The following is a 20,209-nucleotide window of genomic DNA, read 5'->3' as shown; positions in this document are numbered from 1 at the left end:
TGGGGACCAATTCTATGCTATGCAAAAGGTTAGATCTCAAGATACAAATAAGAAGACATTAAAAAAAAAAAAGTTAACATGTCTGTCATGTTTGTTGCTCTATCACTGCAGATAGTGCCAACCAGAGTGCATTGCATGTTTTTCAAAGTATTTGGTAAAGGGATATGACTAAAGGTCCTATAATAAGAGTAGTGGAGTGCAGTAGAACCGACATAAACTTTAGATCTGAACTCAAATGCCAGTTTTCCTAGTTGCTTCGAGTTGCTTAACAAACTTCCATTTTCTTTTTTTGTAATATGAGGATAACACATAAGGATTATAAGAATCTGTCCAGATAATAGTTTATTAAAACTATTACAGAGTGTATAGTATTTTCCAGTTACCATGTTTAAAAAAATGGGGCCTTAAAATCCAGTGAAGTACAATTCCCATCCGTAAGAAATTTCCACACAAAATAATAAAGACAAGTTACAGAATATTATGGAAATATTATGAGTGTTCAAAGTAGGGAAAGATGACATGTTTGAGTGAATCACTTAAGGAGGTTGCATATGAAAGGTCCTTGAGACATAATTAGGATTTCAACATTTAAAATTGGTAGGTATATCCAGGTTAAACTAAAAGATCTCAAGAAAGGACATAAAAAGCTGTTGAATGTGAAGGGCCAGTTACTTTAGCTGAAATGGGTTCACACAGAGAAGTTGTGAGAGGTATACAGGAAATGTGGTGAGTGGTCATACTGGCAGTCTCAGGTTCTTGAGTCCAGTAGCCATGAAAAACTCCTGATGATTTAGGGGCAGGCCTATGGCATAATAGGAAGATTACTGTAGCAGTAGTGCAGGACAAAGTGGAAGGTGGAAGCACCCAAGAGTGGAAAGATCAGTTTTGAGAGGTTGTTGCGCACTATTTTAGGTAAGAGATGATAAAGGCCTGCACCAGACTCGGAGCAGAGAGAATTCAGAGAAGACATTTCAGAAAGAATTAACGGTGTGCAACGGGTGCCTTACACAGGAGACAGACATAGATAGCTGGAACCATTTACACTAATGGGTAAGTCTCAGGGAGGTGTTGGTTCAAATTCAGCTTGAGGTTTGGGTTGCCCCTCGCTGTCAACCTCCCTTTTTTATATTCCTATTTTTTCCTGGCCATCTCTTCTATCCCCATCTCTCTCACTAAGTAACTGAGTTCTTTATCCTCAATCCGACCCTGCGTTATTCCTCACGCTCCAATTCTGCTTCATACTACTGTCTTTCATAGTAAACTCACAGCCAGGACGACTGGGGTCAGGTCCAGTGGCTGCAGGACATTCCACCCGCCAGAACCCCTATAGCCTTCGCCTAGGCAGCTTCCATGCTTGCGCCCCCATGGCTCTTCGGCCAATAGGCAAGCACTGGTGCTGGGGCTCGACTAACTATTGGTTGGCTGGGACGTGGTGAGAGATGGTGCGGTGCTGGTTCTCTGCCTGGGTGAGAGCTGTGGGCGGTTGTTAAGGCGACCGTTCGTGACGTAGGCCGTCAGGCCGAGCAGCCCCCAGATGATTGGCTGGACGATCGGACGATCCTTTCTTATTGGTCGCAGTCTCGTCATCCCCGAGCGTGCGTAAATCCACAGTTCCTTCCGCTCGGTGTCTCCGTTGACTGGAGACAGGCTGAACACCGGCGTCCGGGTTCGGTGGCCTCTAGTGAGATCCAGAGGTGAGACCGGCAGTGGTCGCGAAAGAACAGGGTGAAATGGGGCGGGAGCGGGATTGGGACTGTGTCGGTGGAGGTTCTCGAACTTCGCCCGACCCTTGGGAGTGGCTGCGGGCAGCCCCGGAGACCTAGCGGGAGTTTCGGTTGCGCTTCGCCGGTGTGGCGTCCGGGTCCCGCGGGGACTGCGAGGAGACGTCCTTGAGGCCCAGCCGGGCGGACGGCGGTCTGGCCTTTTCGTGGCTGCCATCACCGTCTGTGGACCCGCAGGGCGTAGCCGTTCGCTGGCCCTCTCCGAAGTAGGCTCTGCTGGCCAGGCAGTCGCGATCATCGGGGTGGAACGGGTGCCAGGCAGGGCGATCCGAAGGCCCCTTAATTCGAGAAATGCTGGGGGTTGGAGGGGCAGCGGGGCCGGCAGCTTGCGGAGCGGACGGGAGAAGCGTCTTGAGGTCCAGGCTTTTCACGCCCGGGGACTGCTGTTAGTCGGGACCTTTCTTTTAAGTGACAGGAAAGATCTCTCTAAATGCTGCCAACTAACCCAAAGCTGTGGAGTCGCGTAAACGTCCCCTATTTCCATGAGAACCGGTGGATGTGGAGCCCAATGAAGGGCTTACCCAGAAACTGCAAGGAGTCTTTTTTTTTTTTTTGTCCTAAGGGGCAGTCTCTTTGATGCTGCAGTCCTTTAGTTCAAACCCGATAGGTTTTCCAGAATTATTTGATTTGGGTTAGGTAAAGTGTTCCTTGAAGGTAAAACAATCGATTTCTGTGATAGGAGTTGGTCAGTGTATTCCATCTTAAATGATCATAGGGTATATTTCATTATTTGAGAATATCCTTTCTTGGGTTTGGTCCCGCAGTCATGGGAAAACATTTGTTTCTGGGCCATACTAAATAATCGGGCATAATTTCAGTGTCTCATAAAGTAGTGAATGTATTTTTTATTTGCTTGTGAACTTATTTTCTTCACCATGCACTGGAAGACATTTTTTTGATTTACTGGGTAATCCAGCAAAGGCACGAAGTATATTTGGGGGATAGACTAGATTTTGCAGGCCTGCTTTGTTGTAGTGTCTTTCCAGCACTCGTGATAACTTGGCAGTAAGGACAATGGGAATTATTAACATGAAGGTTTAAAAAATTGTGCATAGGTTACCAAATTAACATCAAATGGTTGTGTATATGGCATGACATTTCAAGATGAAGTGTGTATGTGGGAGTTTGTGGCATGTCTGTACACTATTAGATTTGTAGACCATGGACAGACAGCCATTTTATGGGGTCCACATCTACTTTGGTTAACCATATGAAATTATCATTATTCTTCAATGTTTTTACTACAAAACAACTTTTTTTGCCTACAAAAATAGCAGTTTCATATGGTTCCTTCCACTTAATACTTTGTCAGAGTACTTTGAAGTTCTAACTTCATAAGTAAATGAAGGGAATTGTGATTTCAAACAGGTAATATGTAATAGAATGAGTGTAGAATCCAGGTTTCCTAATTTCTAGTGCAAGATGATGATGATGATTTTATAGGATAGTAGGTTGAGTATATGGTTCTTACCTTCAAAGGGATAACATGTATAGATTAATTACTTTGAGACTAGTGATACAGATACTGTATAATCAAATAATGGGAATGTATAGCACAGGAGAAGTGCTGAATGGGAAGAAAGAATCAGAGTAAGTGCTAAAGTACCCTTTATAGCAGTTGGCCCTGGTAGGTGGTTTTAGTAGCAGAATTTAAGGATTCCAGTGAATTTAAATTATCCATATTTTAGAAATGTTTGTAGCACACGTCAGTCAGAAATAAGACATATGTTGCTTATTTCTCTTGTTTTATTTAAAAAGATATTTTTACTATTGCAGCATGGTGTAAATTCTGTTGTTGAATTTGTTTGAGATATCCCATAGCCTTCTAGTACTACTCCCAAGTGCTGATGAAGGTGGAAGATCGGATTCTGTGGCATGTAAATGCTTTGCATAATCACAGTGAAATGGGGAGGGTGCTATGAGAAATGACATTGATTAATTATAGTTACTTTTGACACACCTTTGTAAAGTTGCTCAGTTTGTATTTCCAAATAGGTGTGGTTCTTGGCATTTGGGGTGGCTCACAGAATAATGTGAATTTTTTTTTTTTTTTTTTTTACCCTGAATGTTGAAAAGGTGACTTTACACCTAGGGGGAAAAATGGTTGCAAAATTGACAATACCACCAGGAAAACTTTGAGAAAACATAATGTGCCTAATGTATAATTATAGGTTATGCTAAATCATTTGTAATCAAATTGGGGTTCCTTCCTGGTAGCAGTTCAGATTTTAATTCATCTGAATAACTTTTTGATACTGTTGAGTATTGATTTGGAAGAATCCAAGTTGAAGGCGTTTCTGTTTTGTTTGTTGTGGTGGAGAGTTAGGAATCATTTTGATTTAGTTTTGAGGCTTTAGTTTAATTTACTCTCTGCAATGTTGACAAGTTGATCCTTTAGATCATTTTATAGAGTTTTATGTTTTGTTTTAAATCTAGGAAAGAAATTATGTATAAAAACCATCATGAACATCTAACTTCTTATGAGGCTTTTGGTTGTAATTAAGAAGGATTTGAACCTATGGTACATTTAAAGCTATCCAGTACTTTAAAGCCAAGTTCCTGCTAATTAAATAGAGTATTTTGTTCAATTTCCAGGTTTCTGTTGAGTGGTGTTATGCATGAGTGCAAGACACTGGAGGGAAAATGATGAATAAGATTCAGAGTGTAAAGTTGGAAAGCATGCTTAAACATAGGCAGGTGTAGGCCTCATTTATATACCTTTGTGACTGCTAGTCTTTTAAAATTGTGACCTGCAGTTGGAAATGCTTTTTTTGTTGGAAGCCAGAGTACACACTCATATATGCACACACGGAGTTTCAAGAAATAATACCCATACTGTGCATCTTACCCAAAAAGTACTTTTATATTATTTTCTATTTTGTTAAAAATGCTGGTCTGACCAACAGAATTGATTTCTGTGATCTGATTAGTACAGTGAAGGCTTGTGACCTGCAGTTTGAAAACCAGTTAATCTGGCTGGTGTCCTGGTGTGGTTGAAATGTAGAGAACATGAAGTGATACAGTAAGAGATGATATTTGGTAATTGGTTTCATTCTTAAAGCTACTTTTTTCTTTCCCTTAACCCTTTAGATAGTTCAATGCTTCTTTTACTTAATTTGTTGTCTTTCTACATTGTTTTCAATGGATGAATCACTCCTTCCTTAGTAAGTGTGAGATTTGTTTGAATTCTTGCTAGAGGGCCTACCAGTGGACTTTTTAAATATTAATTTTAAGTGATTTTATGGGTAATCTGTTTTATCATCGGTGTTCATTTTCATGTAAGAAGTAAGGTTTCCAAGTTCCTTTGTAAACACCAATGACTATAAATTTCTTTTTCAAAATCAGAATATCAAAATTATTATTGAGGGGCTGGGATTGTAGCTCAGTGGTAGAGCACTTGCCTAGCATGTGTGAGGCACTTGGTTCAATCCTCAGCACTACATAAAAATAGATAAGATAAAGGTGTTGTGTCCATCTATAACTAAAAAAAAATGTCTATAAAAATTATTATTGAGCCAACAAACATGGAGACATTTAGTCATGTAATTCATTAACTCACAATCTTCTATGTCCTGTTGGGAATCTTTGTGCATTCTATGAACAATGTATTTCAGCCATCCATCCATTTCTGTTGTTGTTCTAGTTTTGATTAGCTGTAAAAATTTAGGAGGACTTCACATGTAATGCTTTTGCACTGGTCTTCTAGACCCATTATTGATGATTCTTTTAGGAAAAAAAGCAGCCACCACAGTAAAATTCTTATCCTTTTATTTAAGGAAGAAACATCAGGAGAGACTTTTCTTTGGTGACAGCAACATTAGAGAGACTTATTAAACATCATTTTGCTAGTGGCTTTATTCTATATGTTTAAAAGAATAAAATAGTATAATGGGTTCCCGCCTTCGAGGAGGTTTTAAATTAACATGATTTACTGGAGCTCATTCAACAAATAGACTCTGACATTTACCTTTTGTGTAACCAGAATTTGGATAGTGAAGAGGGTGTTTTTGTGTGTTTTGTATCTGAGTAATCAGAAAATGTGAATAACTGGTTTTCACTTTTGATTTCAGCTTTATTGCTCTCCTCCTTGGCTCAGATAATAATAAGAGCTGAGATATTTATTTGGTTTGATCATAAATGCTTGAATTCATACAGTTTTTAAGAAATGACTGCTTTTTAAATTGGTTGTCAGTGAGTATTAAAGGATTTAAGTGTTTGAGTAAGGCGGTAATAACAGGGTACTTTGACTATAATTATTTTTCAGAATTATAAAGAACATTATAAAATAGTCATGTATAGGACATTATGCATACAAAGCAGGCTTTACTGTACACTTTTTCTTAAAACTTTTTCCTAGATGTATAGTGAGGTATACACTAAATTTTCACACTTGATATTCATTCTTTCCAGGATCCAAGGAATCTGTAGCTACAATGTTGTCGAGACTTTTCCGAATGCATGGCCTCTTTGTGGCCTCACATCCCTGGGAAGTCATAGTGGGGACAGTAACACTGACCATCTGTATGATGTCCATGAACATGTTTACTGGTAATGACAAGATCTGTGGCTGGAATTATGAGTGTCCAAAATTTGAAGAGGTTAGTGAAATTAATTTGATATGGACTAAAGTAGATTATGCTTTTAATTTCTAAAGAATATCTCCTTTTAGAAAAAAATAACATAAAAAATTATGAGTAAAATCTTTATTTTAGTATTTTTTACCTAGTCTCAATTTCCCATTTATTTACATGGTATGGAAATGTTCTAGAAATACTTTTCTTTTGTCTTTTGTACACAAATCAGTATAAATGACTTTATTTGAGAAATATATCTTTTAGAAGTAACTATAGTGAAAAATGATTATTATAATTGGCTTAATGATTGATCTCTTAAAAATTGGAGTTAATTTTTGATTTGTATGTTTGATATTTTATTTGATTTGTATTATGCCTAAATTTATATTTTCATGATAATATGTAAACTAATGACATACAAAATAAAAGTTCTTATTTTTGATTGCTTATTTTAAAAGCCAAAACTGTTGGATTTTTCTTTTCCCTCTCCCAACAGGATGTTTTGAGCAGTGACATAATAATTCTAACAATAACACGATGCATAGCAATTCTGTATATTTACTTCCAGTTCCAGAATTTACGTCAACTTGGATCAAAATATATTTTGGGTAACGCTTTTTTTATATTAAATTTCTTTCACATGCCATCAGATTTTTTATTTAGGACTCAGCCTGTTTGTTCAAATCATGTATTTGGAAATGTGTATATTGCTGAAAGTGTGCTGCATGCATTTACTAGTTTGCTTTATTATTACTGGGAATTAGACATTCAAATTTTAAGACCTTAATAATCTAGAAAAAATATATTAAACCTCAGAACATTGCCTGAGACTAAATGTTGTTATTTGTGTAATAAAGCATAAAGATTTTTCAGAGTTGAATTTTGTTGTTTTAGGTATTGCTGGCCTCTTCACAATTTTCTCAAGTTTTGTGTTCAGTACAGTTGTCATTCACTTCTTAGATAAAGAATTGACAGGCTTGAAGTAAGTATTTAAATCTTAAATACACTTTCTTCGAAAATATATTTTTATTCTTTTTACATTTTATTGTTCACAGTGGTGAACAAAATTTTTATATATCCTAGTTTTTTCCTAGTGCTAATTTGAGATTTTAAAAGTAAGAATGATATGTTGCTATACAGTTAATAAAACATTGAGAAGTATTTCATTGTAAATATATTTACATTTTAATATTGAAATGTTTTTTAAAAATTTTTTGGGCAATTATTATGTTTAGCTTTGAGGATACCAAAGAAGTAAAGGTATACTTTTTGGTATTCTATTAAATGTATCTGTGTTCATCTTATTTATTTTCCAGTGAAGCTCTGCCCTTTTTCCTACTTTTGATTGACCTTTCCAGAGCGAGTGCATTAGCAAAGTTTGCCCTGAGTTCCAATTCACAGGTAAGTATTATTCTTAATGCACAATGTGAGTAATATTCTTTTTTTTTTTTTTTTTTTTTTTTTTTTTTTTTTTTTTTTTTAGTTTACATTAATAGGAAGGATTAATAGAGGTTCTTCATAAATCAAGATTTAGGAGTTACCTGAAGTTTTAAATTTAATTCTTAGGTACTAAGACCATTCTGCATAAATACCCTCGGAATAGTTCTGTGTATCTAGTGACTCAAATATAATTCCATAGCTGCTGGATTTTGAATCTTCTCCTTTTTTCTTTTTGAAAGTTTCAGAAGTTATGGTAAAATGACTTTTGGATAAATAAAAATATCTACCTAGCAAAACGCACAAAGAGCAGGATAGGATCTAATGGAGGAGGAGAACACCAGAACCAGTTCATTTTTAAACCCCTTGAAATAACACTAGCATTATTTCCCATCTTAAGTTTCATCTTGATGTTCATTGTCACTTTTAAAACCTATTATTTTTTAAACAATCTTGCATCAGAGTATCTCAAATATAAAATAGTTAATAGTTCTTCCCTAATTATATATTTGATGACTGTTTATGATCACTTGAGCATGTTTTATAATACTAATATGATCTCAGAAAACATTTACACCTAAGAACTTGTCAATGATAGCCAAAATATAAATGTTGTAGGATTTAATTATGTGGAGTTTAAATGACAGAATTAACATACTACCTCAAAGGAATATTCCTTAGAAACTTGTCATTCAGTAATAAAGGAAGCAGAGTACTATGTTTTTTGTTTGATCCTCTATATTACCAGGCTTTGTATCTTGAACATATGTTAGTTTGATCATATTTATTTTATTCTTTGAATAGTAAATTAGATTTTAGTATAAGTCCTAGAATGCTCTCTAACATTTTTTAAAGTTATTTTTGTAGCTTGTTCTCATTGATAATTTTTGGTCTGTGTTTTAGGATGAAGTAAGGGAAAATATTGCTCGTGGAATGGCAATTTTGGGTCCCACATTCACCCTTGATGCTCTTGTTGAATGTCTTGTGATTGGCGTTGGTACCATGTCAGGTTTGTGAGCAATTTCTAATACATTTTTAAATAACTATGTCACTAAAGAGGAAAAAGAACTTTGTGGAATTCTATTGTTTTCTCTTGAATTCTGACTTCGAAATTATTCTCAAAAACTTTAAATTATATTTGTGTGTAGGTATATCTGACTTGGCATCCTTATACCTTAGTGAAAATGTAGTAGTAAATTATTGACTTGTGTTTTATTCTTGCCATCTTACCTTTCCATGTTCTACTTTGTTTGTGGTGTATTTTTGTTGTTGTTGGTTTTTAACCAAGATTATATTCCAAGGCTGATCTCAAGCTCCTTCCTACCCCTTGCTGTTTCCAGACTTTAGTTAGTGACTTGGTTCCTTGTGTTTCAATTGTCATGTAGGATACAGTGTAAGAATCAGAAATTAAACAGATTTGAGTTAGATGTACCTAACAGGGTGGTTAGGAAGTTTTAATAAGATACTAAGCAATACTTCTTAGCAAGTACCCAGCATTGGCCTAAACACGTTTCCTTATCCTTAATTGCATAGTTGAGTATGAAATATTAAATATTCAACATAGGACTTCATTTTATAGGATAAAAATTATGCTTGGCTTGGAAATTTATCAGAATGAATGTATTATGTTGTTGTGGAGGTTTCCTAATATAGTTAGGACTAAATTTTATGACTTCCTCATGAAGACCACACTTGGCTAGTTAACTACAGTTCTAGTGAATCTCCTGGGTACTTTATGGCTGTCAATAAGGAGGCTTATTCTTTGAGAAGTAAATTTTCTAACTTTTAAGGGAGTAGTTGGTTGAGATGGAGAGATATATATATATATGTAATGTTTCTTCTAAATATCCTGATGGTAAGTTATTATTTAGTTATTCTTTCAATAAATATTTTATTTAGCAAAGAAAATATGTTTTTAAATTTTAAAGATAAAAATACCTGATGCCAGGGATATAGCTCCCTGATAGAGTGCAAAAGTCCTGGGTTCAATCCCCAGCACCAGAAAGAGGAGAGTAGGAGTGAGGGAGGAAAGGAAGTTAACTTGTTAATTTTCAATCTTGAATTAGCATTTTTGTTTATTCTATTACTTTTCAAAATGATCAATAAAATAATGAAAATTATAAGAACATGAGGAGACACCATAGAAATTATATGGAAATTAGTGTTCACAAGGAATATTTATTTTGAGACTGTATCAGGAATCACATGACTGGCAATATGTTCTACTTTCGTTAAAAAGTTCTTGGTAACATTTGATCAATAGTATAAATTGGAAGGGGGAAGTTCTTCCAGTAGATCCTGTCCTCTGTGCCCTTGTCTTAAAACTATCATTTGATAAAAGAGGATTGGAAACGTATTTGTTTATCAGATGTATACTAAACACTACTACTGTGCCTGGTACAGTGATGCTTTAGGACATGGGAAAAGACAAGGTCTTTTAGACCCATAGTTCTTGTTCACTAAACTTCGGCATCACTTTTGAGTTGCTGATTCTGTTTCTGATAGATGGCAAAGAGCTTAATAGTCATATTTATAATAAGAGTCCTTGTGATATATCTAGCATCGCAAATACATATACTTTACTAGTTACACATTGAATTTTTCTTTAAGCAGGGGTGCGTCAGCTTGAAATCATGTGCTGCTTTGGCTGCATGTCAGTTCTTGCCAACTACTTTGTGTTCATGACATTTTTCCCAGCTTGTGTATCCTTGGTGTTAGAGGTAAGAACAATTCTTATGACATAGTATTAGAGTAGTATTTTGCGTTACATTAGGTCACCTAAGCAAAATCAGTACCTTCTAACATGATATTAACTTACTTTGTAGCTTTCTCGGGAAAGCCGAGAAGGTCGTCCAATTTGGCAGCTCAGCCATTTTGCCCGAGTTTTAGAAGAAGAAGAAAATAAGCCAAATCCTGTAACTCAGAGGGTCAAGATGATTATGGTAAAGACATAGTTTTCTTCTGCCTTTAACTTTCATAGTTCCAAGGTTATTTGTTCAGTCATTTTTGTTTTTTACTTCCTGTTTTTTTTTTTTTAATATAATTTTTGGCTCTTTCAATTCTATTCTTCCCTTTTTTCTTGTTCTTTATTTCTTTGAGGTTCCTGGTCTTTAGTCTCTCTCACATACATGTATTTTTCAAGTTCTTCCATCTCATTTTTGAAAATGTGTTCTTTAGAATGTTTCATTATTAATGGGACCACACTTTAGCCACACTAACAAGCTTGGGACTTTCTTTATCATTTTAAGGAGGGGGCTGTGGAAGATAGTGGTTGCTTGTCCAGTTGCTAAGAATGAGAAATTTAAGTTCTGTTGATAAACAGAAGATACAATTTTAAAAATTTTATTTCAGTCCTTAGGCTTGGTTCTCGTTCATGCTCATAGTCGCTGGATAGCTGATCCTTCTCCTCAAAACAGTACAGCAGAACATTCTAAGGTTTCTTTAGGACTGGATGAAAATGTGTCCAAGAGAATTGAACCAAGTGTTTCCCTCTGGCAATTTTATCTCTCCAAGTAAGTTAACTGAAATCTGCTTTGTTGTATATTAATCATAGTACTCTATGCTACTGTAAGTTTAAGTTGTACTTTTTTATTTCTTAATATTATTTTAATTTGCTTTCCTTTATTTAGAATGATCAGCATGGATATTGAACAAGTTATTACCCTAAGTTTAGCTCTCCTTTTGGCTGTCAAGTACATTTTCTTTGAACAAGCAGAGACAGAATCTACACTCTCGCTAAAAAACCCCATCACATCTCCTGTAGTGGCCCAAAAGAAAGTACCAGATAATTGTTGTAGACGTGAACCTATACTCGTCAGAAATAACCAGAAATTTCAGTCAATGGAAGAAGAGACAGGGATAAACGAAGAAAGAAAAGGTAATTTCTTATTCTCCTTACTTTGAATTCTTCCATTGCTGATTTGTCAAAACTTTGTCCATTTAAAAAATTATGTTTAGTGTTTTGAGATTTCTTTTGATCTCTTGAATAGTTGAAGTTATTAAACCCTTAGTGGCTGAAACTGACACCTCAAATAGAGCTACATTTGTGGTTGGTGGCCCTTCCTTACCTGATACTTCATCTGAACCAGCAACACAGGAGTCTGAAATTGAACTTCCCAGAGAACCTCGGCCTAATGAAGAGTGTCTGCAGATACTTGGGAATGCAGAGGTGAGGAAATAGCATAGACTCAAGCTTGGAATTTTTCTTTAAAAAGATCTTCTTTTACTAAAGAAAGAAGAAGCTATTAGTCATACTGAGTACTACTAAATTCTAGGCACTGTGTTACTTGTCTTTATTTCCCACAACCTTATTGGGTAGTGGAATTATTTCTGTTTTTTAGATAGAAATATGAGACTCAAGATGTTTAAGTAATTTCCCAAAGTAATACATGAGGGAAATGGTAATTAGAAGTAGGATTTGAAATTTTCTGGTTTCAGAGTTAAAACTTTCTCCCTTATTGCTCTTTTCAGAGAGATGAGCAACTGTTGTATTCTCATGTGTTGAGGTCTGAGAAATATTTAACAGGGAGATGAACTTAAAAGATAGAAGAAAATTTATTTTGGTTTGGTTTTGTAAGCTAGCTCAAGAGGAAGTTGGCTTTCTTTCCTGTTTTTTTTTTAAATGTGTTATTTGTTTATTTATATGTGATGCTGAAAACCAAACCCACTGCCTTACACATACAAGGTAAGTACTCTACCACTGAGCTACAACCCCAGGCCCCCGCTTCCTGAGATTTGAATAGGGCGTTTTGCCTACATAACCATGAGTCCATTCATGCTTCAACAAAAATATTATGTTCCATTCATATCTGGTTAATTCTTTTTTTTTCATGTTTATTGGTAATATGTGTCCCCCAACACACACTTTAATAAGGTATAATTGGGAGTTGTGTATGTAGGGTGTACCTTTGATGTTTTGATACACATATACATTGTGAATAATAGCTAATTATGGTATTTCTCACCTCACATACTCTTTCCTCCCTTCTTCCCTTCCTTCTCATAGAACACTTAAGATCTACCTTTTTAGCAAATTTCTAGTCTACAATATTGTTAACTGTAGTCATATATTATATCTCCAGAGCTCATTCATCTTGCATAATTTAAACTTTGTACCACCATCTGAACCAACATTTCCTCATTTCCTATTCCCCAAGCCACTGGCAACCATCATTCTACTGTGCTTTTTTTGTTTTTTTTACTATTTTAGATTCCATATATAAGTGAAATCATGCAGTATTTCTTTTGAAGTTAATTCTTAATTTATGTGCATATGTATAAGAGTGGAGGTGTGTTTGTTTTTACATGTGTACCAAAACACTATTTTGCTGTACACAGGGTTAGCAAAACTTCCTGGGTGGACATAGAATCTTAACAGATTTTTTTTTTTTTTTTTTTTTCCCCAAAACTCTAGGATATTTTCATGTTTTGGTCTGGCATTTGTTTAGTTTTATAAATAATTTGCTTTCATTTTGATATTATTTCTATTCTGATCATCTCCCTGTCTATCTATATATGTATGTATGTATACATAAATATAGATATGTCTCTCTCTCTCTCACACACACACACACACACACACACACACACACACACACACATGTAGATTTTTTACCCCCTCTGGTACTGAGGATTGAATGCAGGGCCTAGCCTGTGCTAGGCAAGCACTCTACCACTGAGCTACATCCCCACCCCAGTTCATCTCCCTTTAGAGAAAGCCAAAGAATTTTGAGTTCTTCTTTTGGAGTGCTTAGTGCTTGTGTCTTAGCTCTCCTGAGAGCTGGTCTCCTCAGCAGGACTATATAGTATTTGTGTACATAAAAATTATTTATCACATTATAATATTGTAAGCAATAAATATTGGTTGAATTCTATCAGTCAAGCCCATGAAGTACTTCGGTTTAATTTATAAGTGTCTTGGGCTTACAGAGAGCAAGTGTACTGCAGAGGAGGGAAGCTGGACTGAGTCCAAATCTACTGTCCTGGGATCTTTTCTTTATTGCCTCCTGAAATAAACTGGTCCAGGGTACCACTCTACTGTAATTGAGAGAGCTTAATATTGTAATCTCTTCGGCTTTTTATCTTCTATCTAAAGAGGTTTGCTATTGAGCAAGATTTATGAGCTGAATAATTCTATATCTTCAGAATATCTGAAGTTTGGAACTTCCAACTTGAAAGATGAAAGTAGTCTTTATCAGTTAGCTACTACATTTACCTTCACTCAACATGAAGATTTATTTTGGTTAAGCAAAATGCCATACGCTTGAATCTGTTTCATTAGCATTCTTTAATCATGTGTATTTGAGTTGAACCTTGTCATTGTTCTATAAACACACAGGTCCCAGCTCTGGGTTCCTGTTGTCCCTGTCACCTAAGGGTACCTCCCCTTTCCATTGGTCATATCTTTACGGCATATGTGAACGTCTCTGTAAAAGCTGCCCCACTTCCAAACATAAGTGACCTTTCTCTCCTGAAGTTCCCTTATAGGCTGACTGCATTGTTAATGCCAATAAATATATGGAAAAATGCTCAATATCTTTAGCTAACAAGGAAATGCAAATCAAAACTACCTTGAGATTCCACTTCACCCCAGTCATAATGGTGGTGCTTTTAAAAAAAATAACAACAAATGCTGGTGAGGATGTGGAGAATCTTTCAATACAGTGGGAATGTAAACTAGTACAGCCACTATGGAAAACAGTAGAGAGGTTCTTTAAAATATTAAAAATGAACTACTAGTTACTATCCAGCTATACCACTCATGTGTATATAACCAAAGGAAATGAAGTTAGCACAGAAAAGAGATAACCTGCATACCAGATATTTTTTGTGGCACTGTTCACAATAGCCAAGTTATAGAATCAGATAAGTGCCTGTCAACAGATACATGGATAAAGGAAATATGACATATACACTATGGAATTATTATTTGTTGTAAAAGAATGGAATAATGTCATTTGTAGAAAGTGGATGGAACTGGAAGACATCGTATTAAACAAAAGAAGCCAGACACAGACAATATTCCATGTTTTCTATCATATGTGGAAACTTAATTTAAAAAAAAAAAAAAAAAAGACCTGACAGTAAGAATACAAGTAACAAAAAATGTTGGCGAGGATGTGGAGGATGTGGGGAAAAAGGTACACTCATACATTGCTGGTAGGACTACAAATATTTGCAACCATGCTGGAAAGCAATATAGAGATTTCTTAGAAAACTTGGAATGGAACCACCATTTGACCCCGTTATCCCACTCCTTGGCATATACCCAAAGGACTTAAAATCAGCATACTATAGTAATGCCGCCACATCAGTGTTTATAGAAGCTCAATTCACAATAGCTCAGCTATGGAATCAACCTAGGTGTCCTTCAACAGATGAATGGATAAAAATGTGATGTTTACATATATATGTACACACACACAATGGAATGTTACTCAGCTTTAAAGAAGAATGAAATTATGGCATTTGCCAGTAAGTGGATGGAGTTGGAGAATATCATGCTAAGCGAAATAAGCCAAACCCAAAAAACCAAAGGCTAAATGTTGTCTCTGATATGTAGTTTCTGAGATAAAATAAGGGGTGGGGAGTGGAAAGAATAGAAGTTCATTGGATTAAACAAAGGAGAATGAAGGAATGAGGGAGGATGAGAATAGGAAAGCCAATAGAATGAATTGGATATAACTTTCCTGTGTTCATGTATACGTACACCAGCCACATCATGTACAACCACAAGAATGGGAAGTTACACTCCATGCACTACTCTATGTATATATAATACATCCAAGTACACTCTAGTGTCATATGTATCTAAAAAGAAAACAATAAAGGCCTGAAAGTAGAAAAGAAACTATTAGGGGAAGGGAAAGTGGACCTGGGGATGGTGGGGAGCAGAGAGGGCAAGGGTAGATATTAAAACATGACGTATGCATGTATGGAAGTGTCAGAGTGAAACCTGTTAATTGGTATAATTAATATGAATTAATATTTATAATTCTAAAAATTGTATGGTATTCATGTCATTTTAATTTGGCATTGTTTATATTAAATGAATGTTTACCTTCTGGGATATCCTTGTATTATAAACTATATAAGGATGTAATAGAAAAGATTTATATTACTTTAATTTAGCATTATAATATGTACTCCTTCAAGTCTTCTGTCATCTCCCTCTCTGACCTCTCCCATTTGCTTTTCCATTGTTTTAGAAAGGAGCAAAATTCCTCAGTGATGCTGAGATCATCCAGTTGGTCAATGCTAAGCATATCCCAGCTTATAAATTGGAAACTCTAATGGAAACCCATGAACGAGGTGTATCTATTCGTCGACAGTTACTTTCTGAAAAACTTTCGGAGCCTTCTTCACTCCAGTACCTGCCTTATAGGGATTATAATTATTCCCTGGTATGTTTTCTTGATTAGAGATGTGCTTTATGACTTTATTTAGTCTTTTTTTCCCCCTTTGACTATTTTTTTGTTATATGTACATAGTTTAATAAGAGATTTTCCTTTTTAAATTATTTTACTTTGATTTTGTATTCTGCTTATAATGGAGCCATAGAAATTAAAAAATCTTTTTCCTATTTTATAGTTATTTCTGAAATTTTAGTATTTTCAATATTTTTAAAGAGCAAATTTAAAGTTTTGTTGAAAAACAAAGATTAAGTTTGAAGAAAGTTATTAATGACAGGGCCTAGAATGAGTTACTTTGTATTTACAGTGGTGCCTTATTTTACCTTTTAGGTGATGGGAGCTTGTTGTGAGAATGTTATCGGATATATGCCCATTCCTGTCGGCGTGGCAGGACCTCTGTGCTTGGATGGAAAAGAGTTTCAGGTTCCAATGGCAACAACAGAAGGTTGTCTTGTGGCCAGCACTAATAGAGGCTGTCGAGCAATAGGTGTAAGTTGGAATTTATTTATTTGTGTGTTTTAAAATAAACCCTTGGCAAGGCAACCAAAACAGATTTGGGAACCATCAGGTACATCTTTTGGGGACAAACAAGTATTTTCTGGATTAATATATGTTTTTGAAAAACACTGTGTAGCTTGGTGGAGGTGCCAGCAGCCGAGTTCTTGCAGATGGTATGACTCGTGGCCCAGTGGTGCGTCTTCCTCGTGCTTGTGACTCTGCAGAAGTGAAGGCCTGGCTTGAAACACCTGAAGGGTTTGCAGTGATAAAGGAGGCTTTTGATAGCACCAGCAGGTGTGTGTGGATTTATATAGATAACCTTATTTTAGAAACAGTGCCCTGTGATTACTAAATGTAATTGGTAATATATGGCCTGTTTAAGATAAAATAATCGAACTTAGGATTCATTCATTTAGAATGACTAAAATTTATGTTTGGTTGGGGCATAGAGTGTTAATTCAAATGAATGCCCCATAGAGTTAATTAGTTAAAAAAACAGAAAACATGAGCTAGAAAATCTAATTAAACTCTTACTTTGCCCACCAGTAGAGTTGTCTTGATAAGATTTTCCAAGCAAGATAGAAGTATTTTATATAGTAGGTTTGCTTTGAATGCAGAAAGTTAAGTTTACAAAGAAGCATAATCATTACAGATAATAATCCCGGTATAGTTCAAGCTAGTATGTTTTTATTTGGACTTTTAAAGTTTATTTAGAAACAACTGTCTATAGCTCACTCTTTCATCATCTAAAAGTGAGACAGTTGAAATAGTATACCTCATGTGCTTAAAGAAGAAAAAAACTCATAGATTTTAAGATAATTTCCATCTTAAAGGAATAATATAAAATCTTTGGTTTTGTTTACAGATTTGCACGTCTGCAGAAACTTCATATCAGTATGGCTGGACGCAACCTTTATATCCGTTTCCAGGCCAGGACAGGGGATGCCATGGGAATGAACATGATTTCAAAGGTGAATATGGGTACACTGTATCTGAAGGATACACAGGTAGACCTAGAACTTGTAGGAATGATTGTCCCAGGAAGTGGAATTGGGTGTCAAGACCTCTAGAGATATGAGGAGCAGACTTGCTGTTTGTGTCCATCTGTATTTTGTCATGATATACCTCATACATATGTTACATACTCAAGGATTTAATTGATTTAAATCCACCGAGGGCTAAATATTGATTTTTTTGACTCCTATTATGTATCAGGCATTTGTTGATTGGTGTTTATATTTGATACATTTAATTTAGACTTGGCATTGTACATGCACTAAGTCTATTCAGAGGGGATGAGAAGAATCTTGGGATGAAAATTCCAAATTTTTGTTTTAAAAAAAAAAAAGTGTGGATGGGGCTGGAGTATAGTCCATTAATAAATGGATATGTGAGGCCCTGGGTTCACAGAAAAATGAATACCTAATGCATTTTAATGGGGTTTTTTTTTGGCGGGTTTTTGTTTGTTTGTTTGTTAATAGGGTACAGAAAAAGCACTTTTGAAACTTCATGAGTATTTCCCTGAAATGCAAATTCTAGCAGTTAGTGGTAACTACTGTACTGACAAGAAACCTGCTGCCATAAATTGGATTGAAGGAAGAGGAAAGACTGTTGTTTGTGAAGCTGTCATTCCAGCCAAGGTCGTCAGAGAAGTAAGTGATTGGATTGCTTTCTATTCTTCTCTTCCTTGTCCTTCTCCTCCTCCTTTATCTTTAATTGGATTAAAAACATTTTGAGAAAGGAATAATAACATTTTTAATAAAGCTAAATTTACAAAGTTATCTTTTCCATTAAAGATGGCTGTTTTATTGTACCTTGTCCATCTCTCTGGCACAGGAGCAAACAGTACTGATACTCTTTTTTTGAGGACTGGGTTTCAGTGGGGCTACATCTAGACTTCTGCTTTTGGAGGTACAGAAAGGTAGATCTGGATAACACTCCCCTGAATCCCCTGGGGTAAGATATAAAGAGTGTGTAATTGTGATTTAGGTACTAAAGACGACAACAGAAGCTATGATTGATGTAAACATTAACAAGAATCTGGTGGGCTCTGCCATGGCTGGGAGCATAGGAGGCTACAACGCCCATGCTGCAAACATTGTCACTGCTATCTACATTGCCTGTGGACAGGTGAGCTCTCCAGCCTGCACTTCACTTCTCTGTTACATCGTTCTAAATGGAGGAATTTTACTGTATTTTTTGTTGTTGTTTATTTTTCCAGGATGCAGCACAGAATGTTGGTAGTTCAAACTGTATTACTTTAATGGAAGCAAGTGGTCCCACAAATGAAGATTTGTATATCAGTTGCACCATGCCATCTATAGAAATAGGGACCGTGGGTGGTGGGACTAACCTCCTACCTCAGCAGGCCTGTCTGCAGGTATGACACATGTGACTCAAACCCAGCTCTAACTCCTGAAACTGTGTATCATTCCCCTCCATACTTTAGCTGGTCTTGTTTCCTGCCAGCCTAACCCAGTGGGTCCAATAAACATAGCTTCTTGAGCATGTGCTTAATGAATTGAGAGAGTAGATTAAAAGAGCACATGAATGTACACTTAGCCAACTTGTGGATTTTGTTACTGTGGTATATGAATGGTCAGTCCTAGCTGTAAATTCTTGGAAATTTAGCACTTCCAATAGAGTCTAGTTCTATTCTGTTGTCATTATTTGCCCTTATTTTTGTTGATTTTATAATAAATGGTTGTTCCTGATTTTAAGGGTGAATCGCCTGTGTCTTTCTCTTCTGGCCACAGATGCTAGGTGTTCAAGGAGCGTGCAAAGATAATCCTGGAGAGAATGCCCGGCAGCTTGCCCGGATTGTGTGTGGTACAGTAATGGCTGGGGAATTGTCATTGATGGCAGCACTGGCTGCAGGGCATCTTGTTAGAAGTCACATGATTCACAACAGGTAAGACAGATAGCTTGAATATGTTTTATCCCTATACTTAAAACAAATTGCAGTATGAAAGCTTACTATTCAGATACTATACTCTCAAATTAAAATTTTACATTCCTAACATTTTTTATATTGCTACTTTGTCTTTTTTTGCATAGGTCAAAGATAAATTTACAAGACCTTCAAGGAACTTGCACCAAGAAGGCAGCTTGAATAGGCTGACAGTTCTGAACTGAAACATGGGCATTGGGTTCTAAAGGACTAACATAAAATCTGTGAATTAAAAATCTCAATGCAGTGTCTTGAGTGGAAGATGAATAGATATGATCAGTGAGATGACTGCTAATTTTTCGCTTTCAGAGAGGTTTGAGGTCCTTTCCATGCAGAATCCTCATATTGGAAAACAGTTTTAGTGCTTTATATGCTGTGTTCTTTGGAAAGATCTCAATATGGATATAATGCTTTAAAGCATCACAGGTGGTAATCTATAGCTCACTTCTGAAAGCACATGCAAGCTGGAAAAAAAGGTGTTTTTTTCTTTTGATGAAATGATGAAGTTGATGATCAGTGTGAGATTGTTCTCCCCCAACCTCTAATGGGTTAAAAATG

The 20,209-nt window shown here is 35.9% G+C and overlaps 1 protein-coding gene across 1 annotated transcript; it reads left to right on the top strand.

Annotated features, from left to right (window-relative positions):
• Positions 1-1,581: 1,581 nt before the first annotated feature.
• Hmgcr (3-hydroxy-3-methylglutaryl-CoA reductase) lies at positions 1,582-19,898 on the top strand. Its single transcript, XM_047556544.1, has 20 exons — positions 1,582-1,694; positions 6,192-6,379; positions 6,852-6,963; positions 7,250-7,337; positions 7,672-7,756; positions 8,696-8,801; positions 10,406-10,512; positions 10,618-10,734; positions 11,144-11,304; positions 11,422-11,669; positions 11,782-11,960; positions 16,000-16,194; positions 16,534-16,692; positions 16,838-16,995; positions 17,567-17,672; positions 18,183-18,353; positions 18,691-18,831; positions 18,923-19,081; positions 19,458-19,612; positions 19,759-19,898. Exons 2-20 carry the CDS (start codon positions 6,215-6,217, stop codon positions 19,811-19,813), a joined length of 2,667 nt encoding a protein of 888 aa, XP_047412500.1. The 5' UTR covers positions 1,582-1,694; positions 6,192-6,214; the 3' UTR covers positions 19,814-19,898.
• The last annotated feature ends 311 nt before the right edge of the window (positions 19,899-20,209 follow it).

This window comes from Sciurus carolinensis, chromosome 6 (genome assembly GCF_902686445.1).
Source record: "Sciurus carolinensis chromosome 6, mSciCar1.2, whole genome shotgun sequence".
Lineage (NCBI taxonomy): Eukaryota > Metazoa > Chordata > Mammalia > Rodentia > Sciuridae > Sciurus > Sciurus carolinensis.
The sequence above is the reverse complement of the archived record's forward strand: the minus strand, read 5'-3'. Positions and strand labels throughout refer to the sequence as shown.

Excerpts from the sequence above, each read along its gene's own strand:
- Hmgcr (XM_047556544.1), top strand. The coding sequence starts at position 6,215 with ATGTTGTCGAGACTTTTCCGAATGCATGGCCTCTTTGTGGCCTCACAT. Across the intron at positions 7,338-7,671 it reads AAAGAATTGACAGGCTTGAA|TGAAGCTCTGCCCTTTTTCC; the intron begins GTAAGTATTTAA and ends TTTATTTTCCAG. Across the intron at positions 11,305-11,421 it reads TGGCAATTTTATCTCTCCAA|AATGATCAGCATGGATATTG; the intron begins GTAAGTTAACTG and ends TCCTTTATTTAG.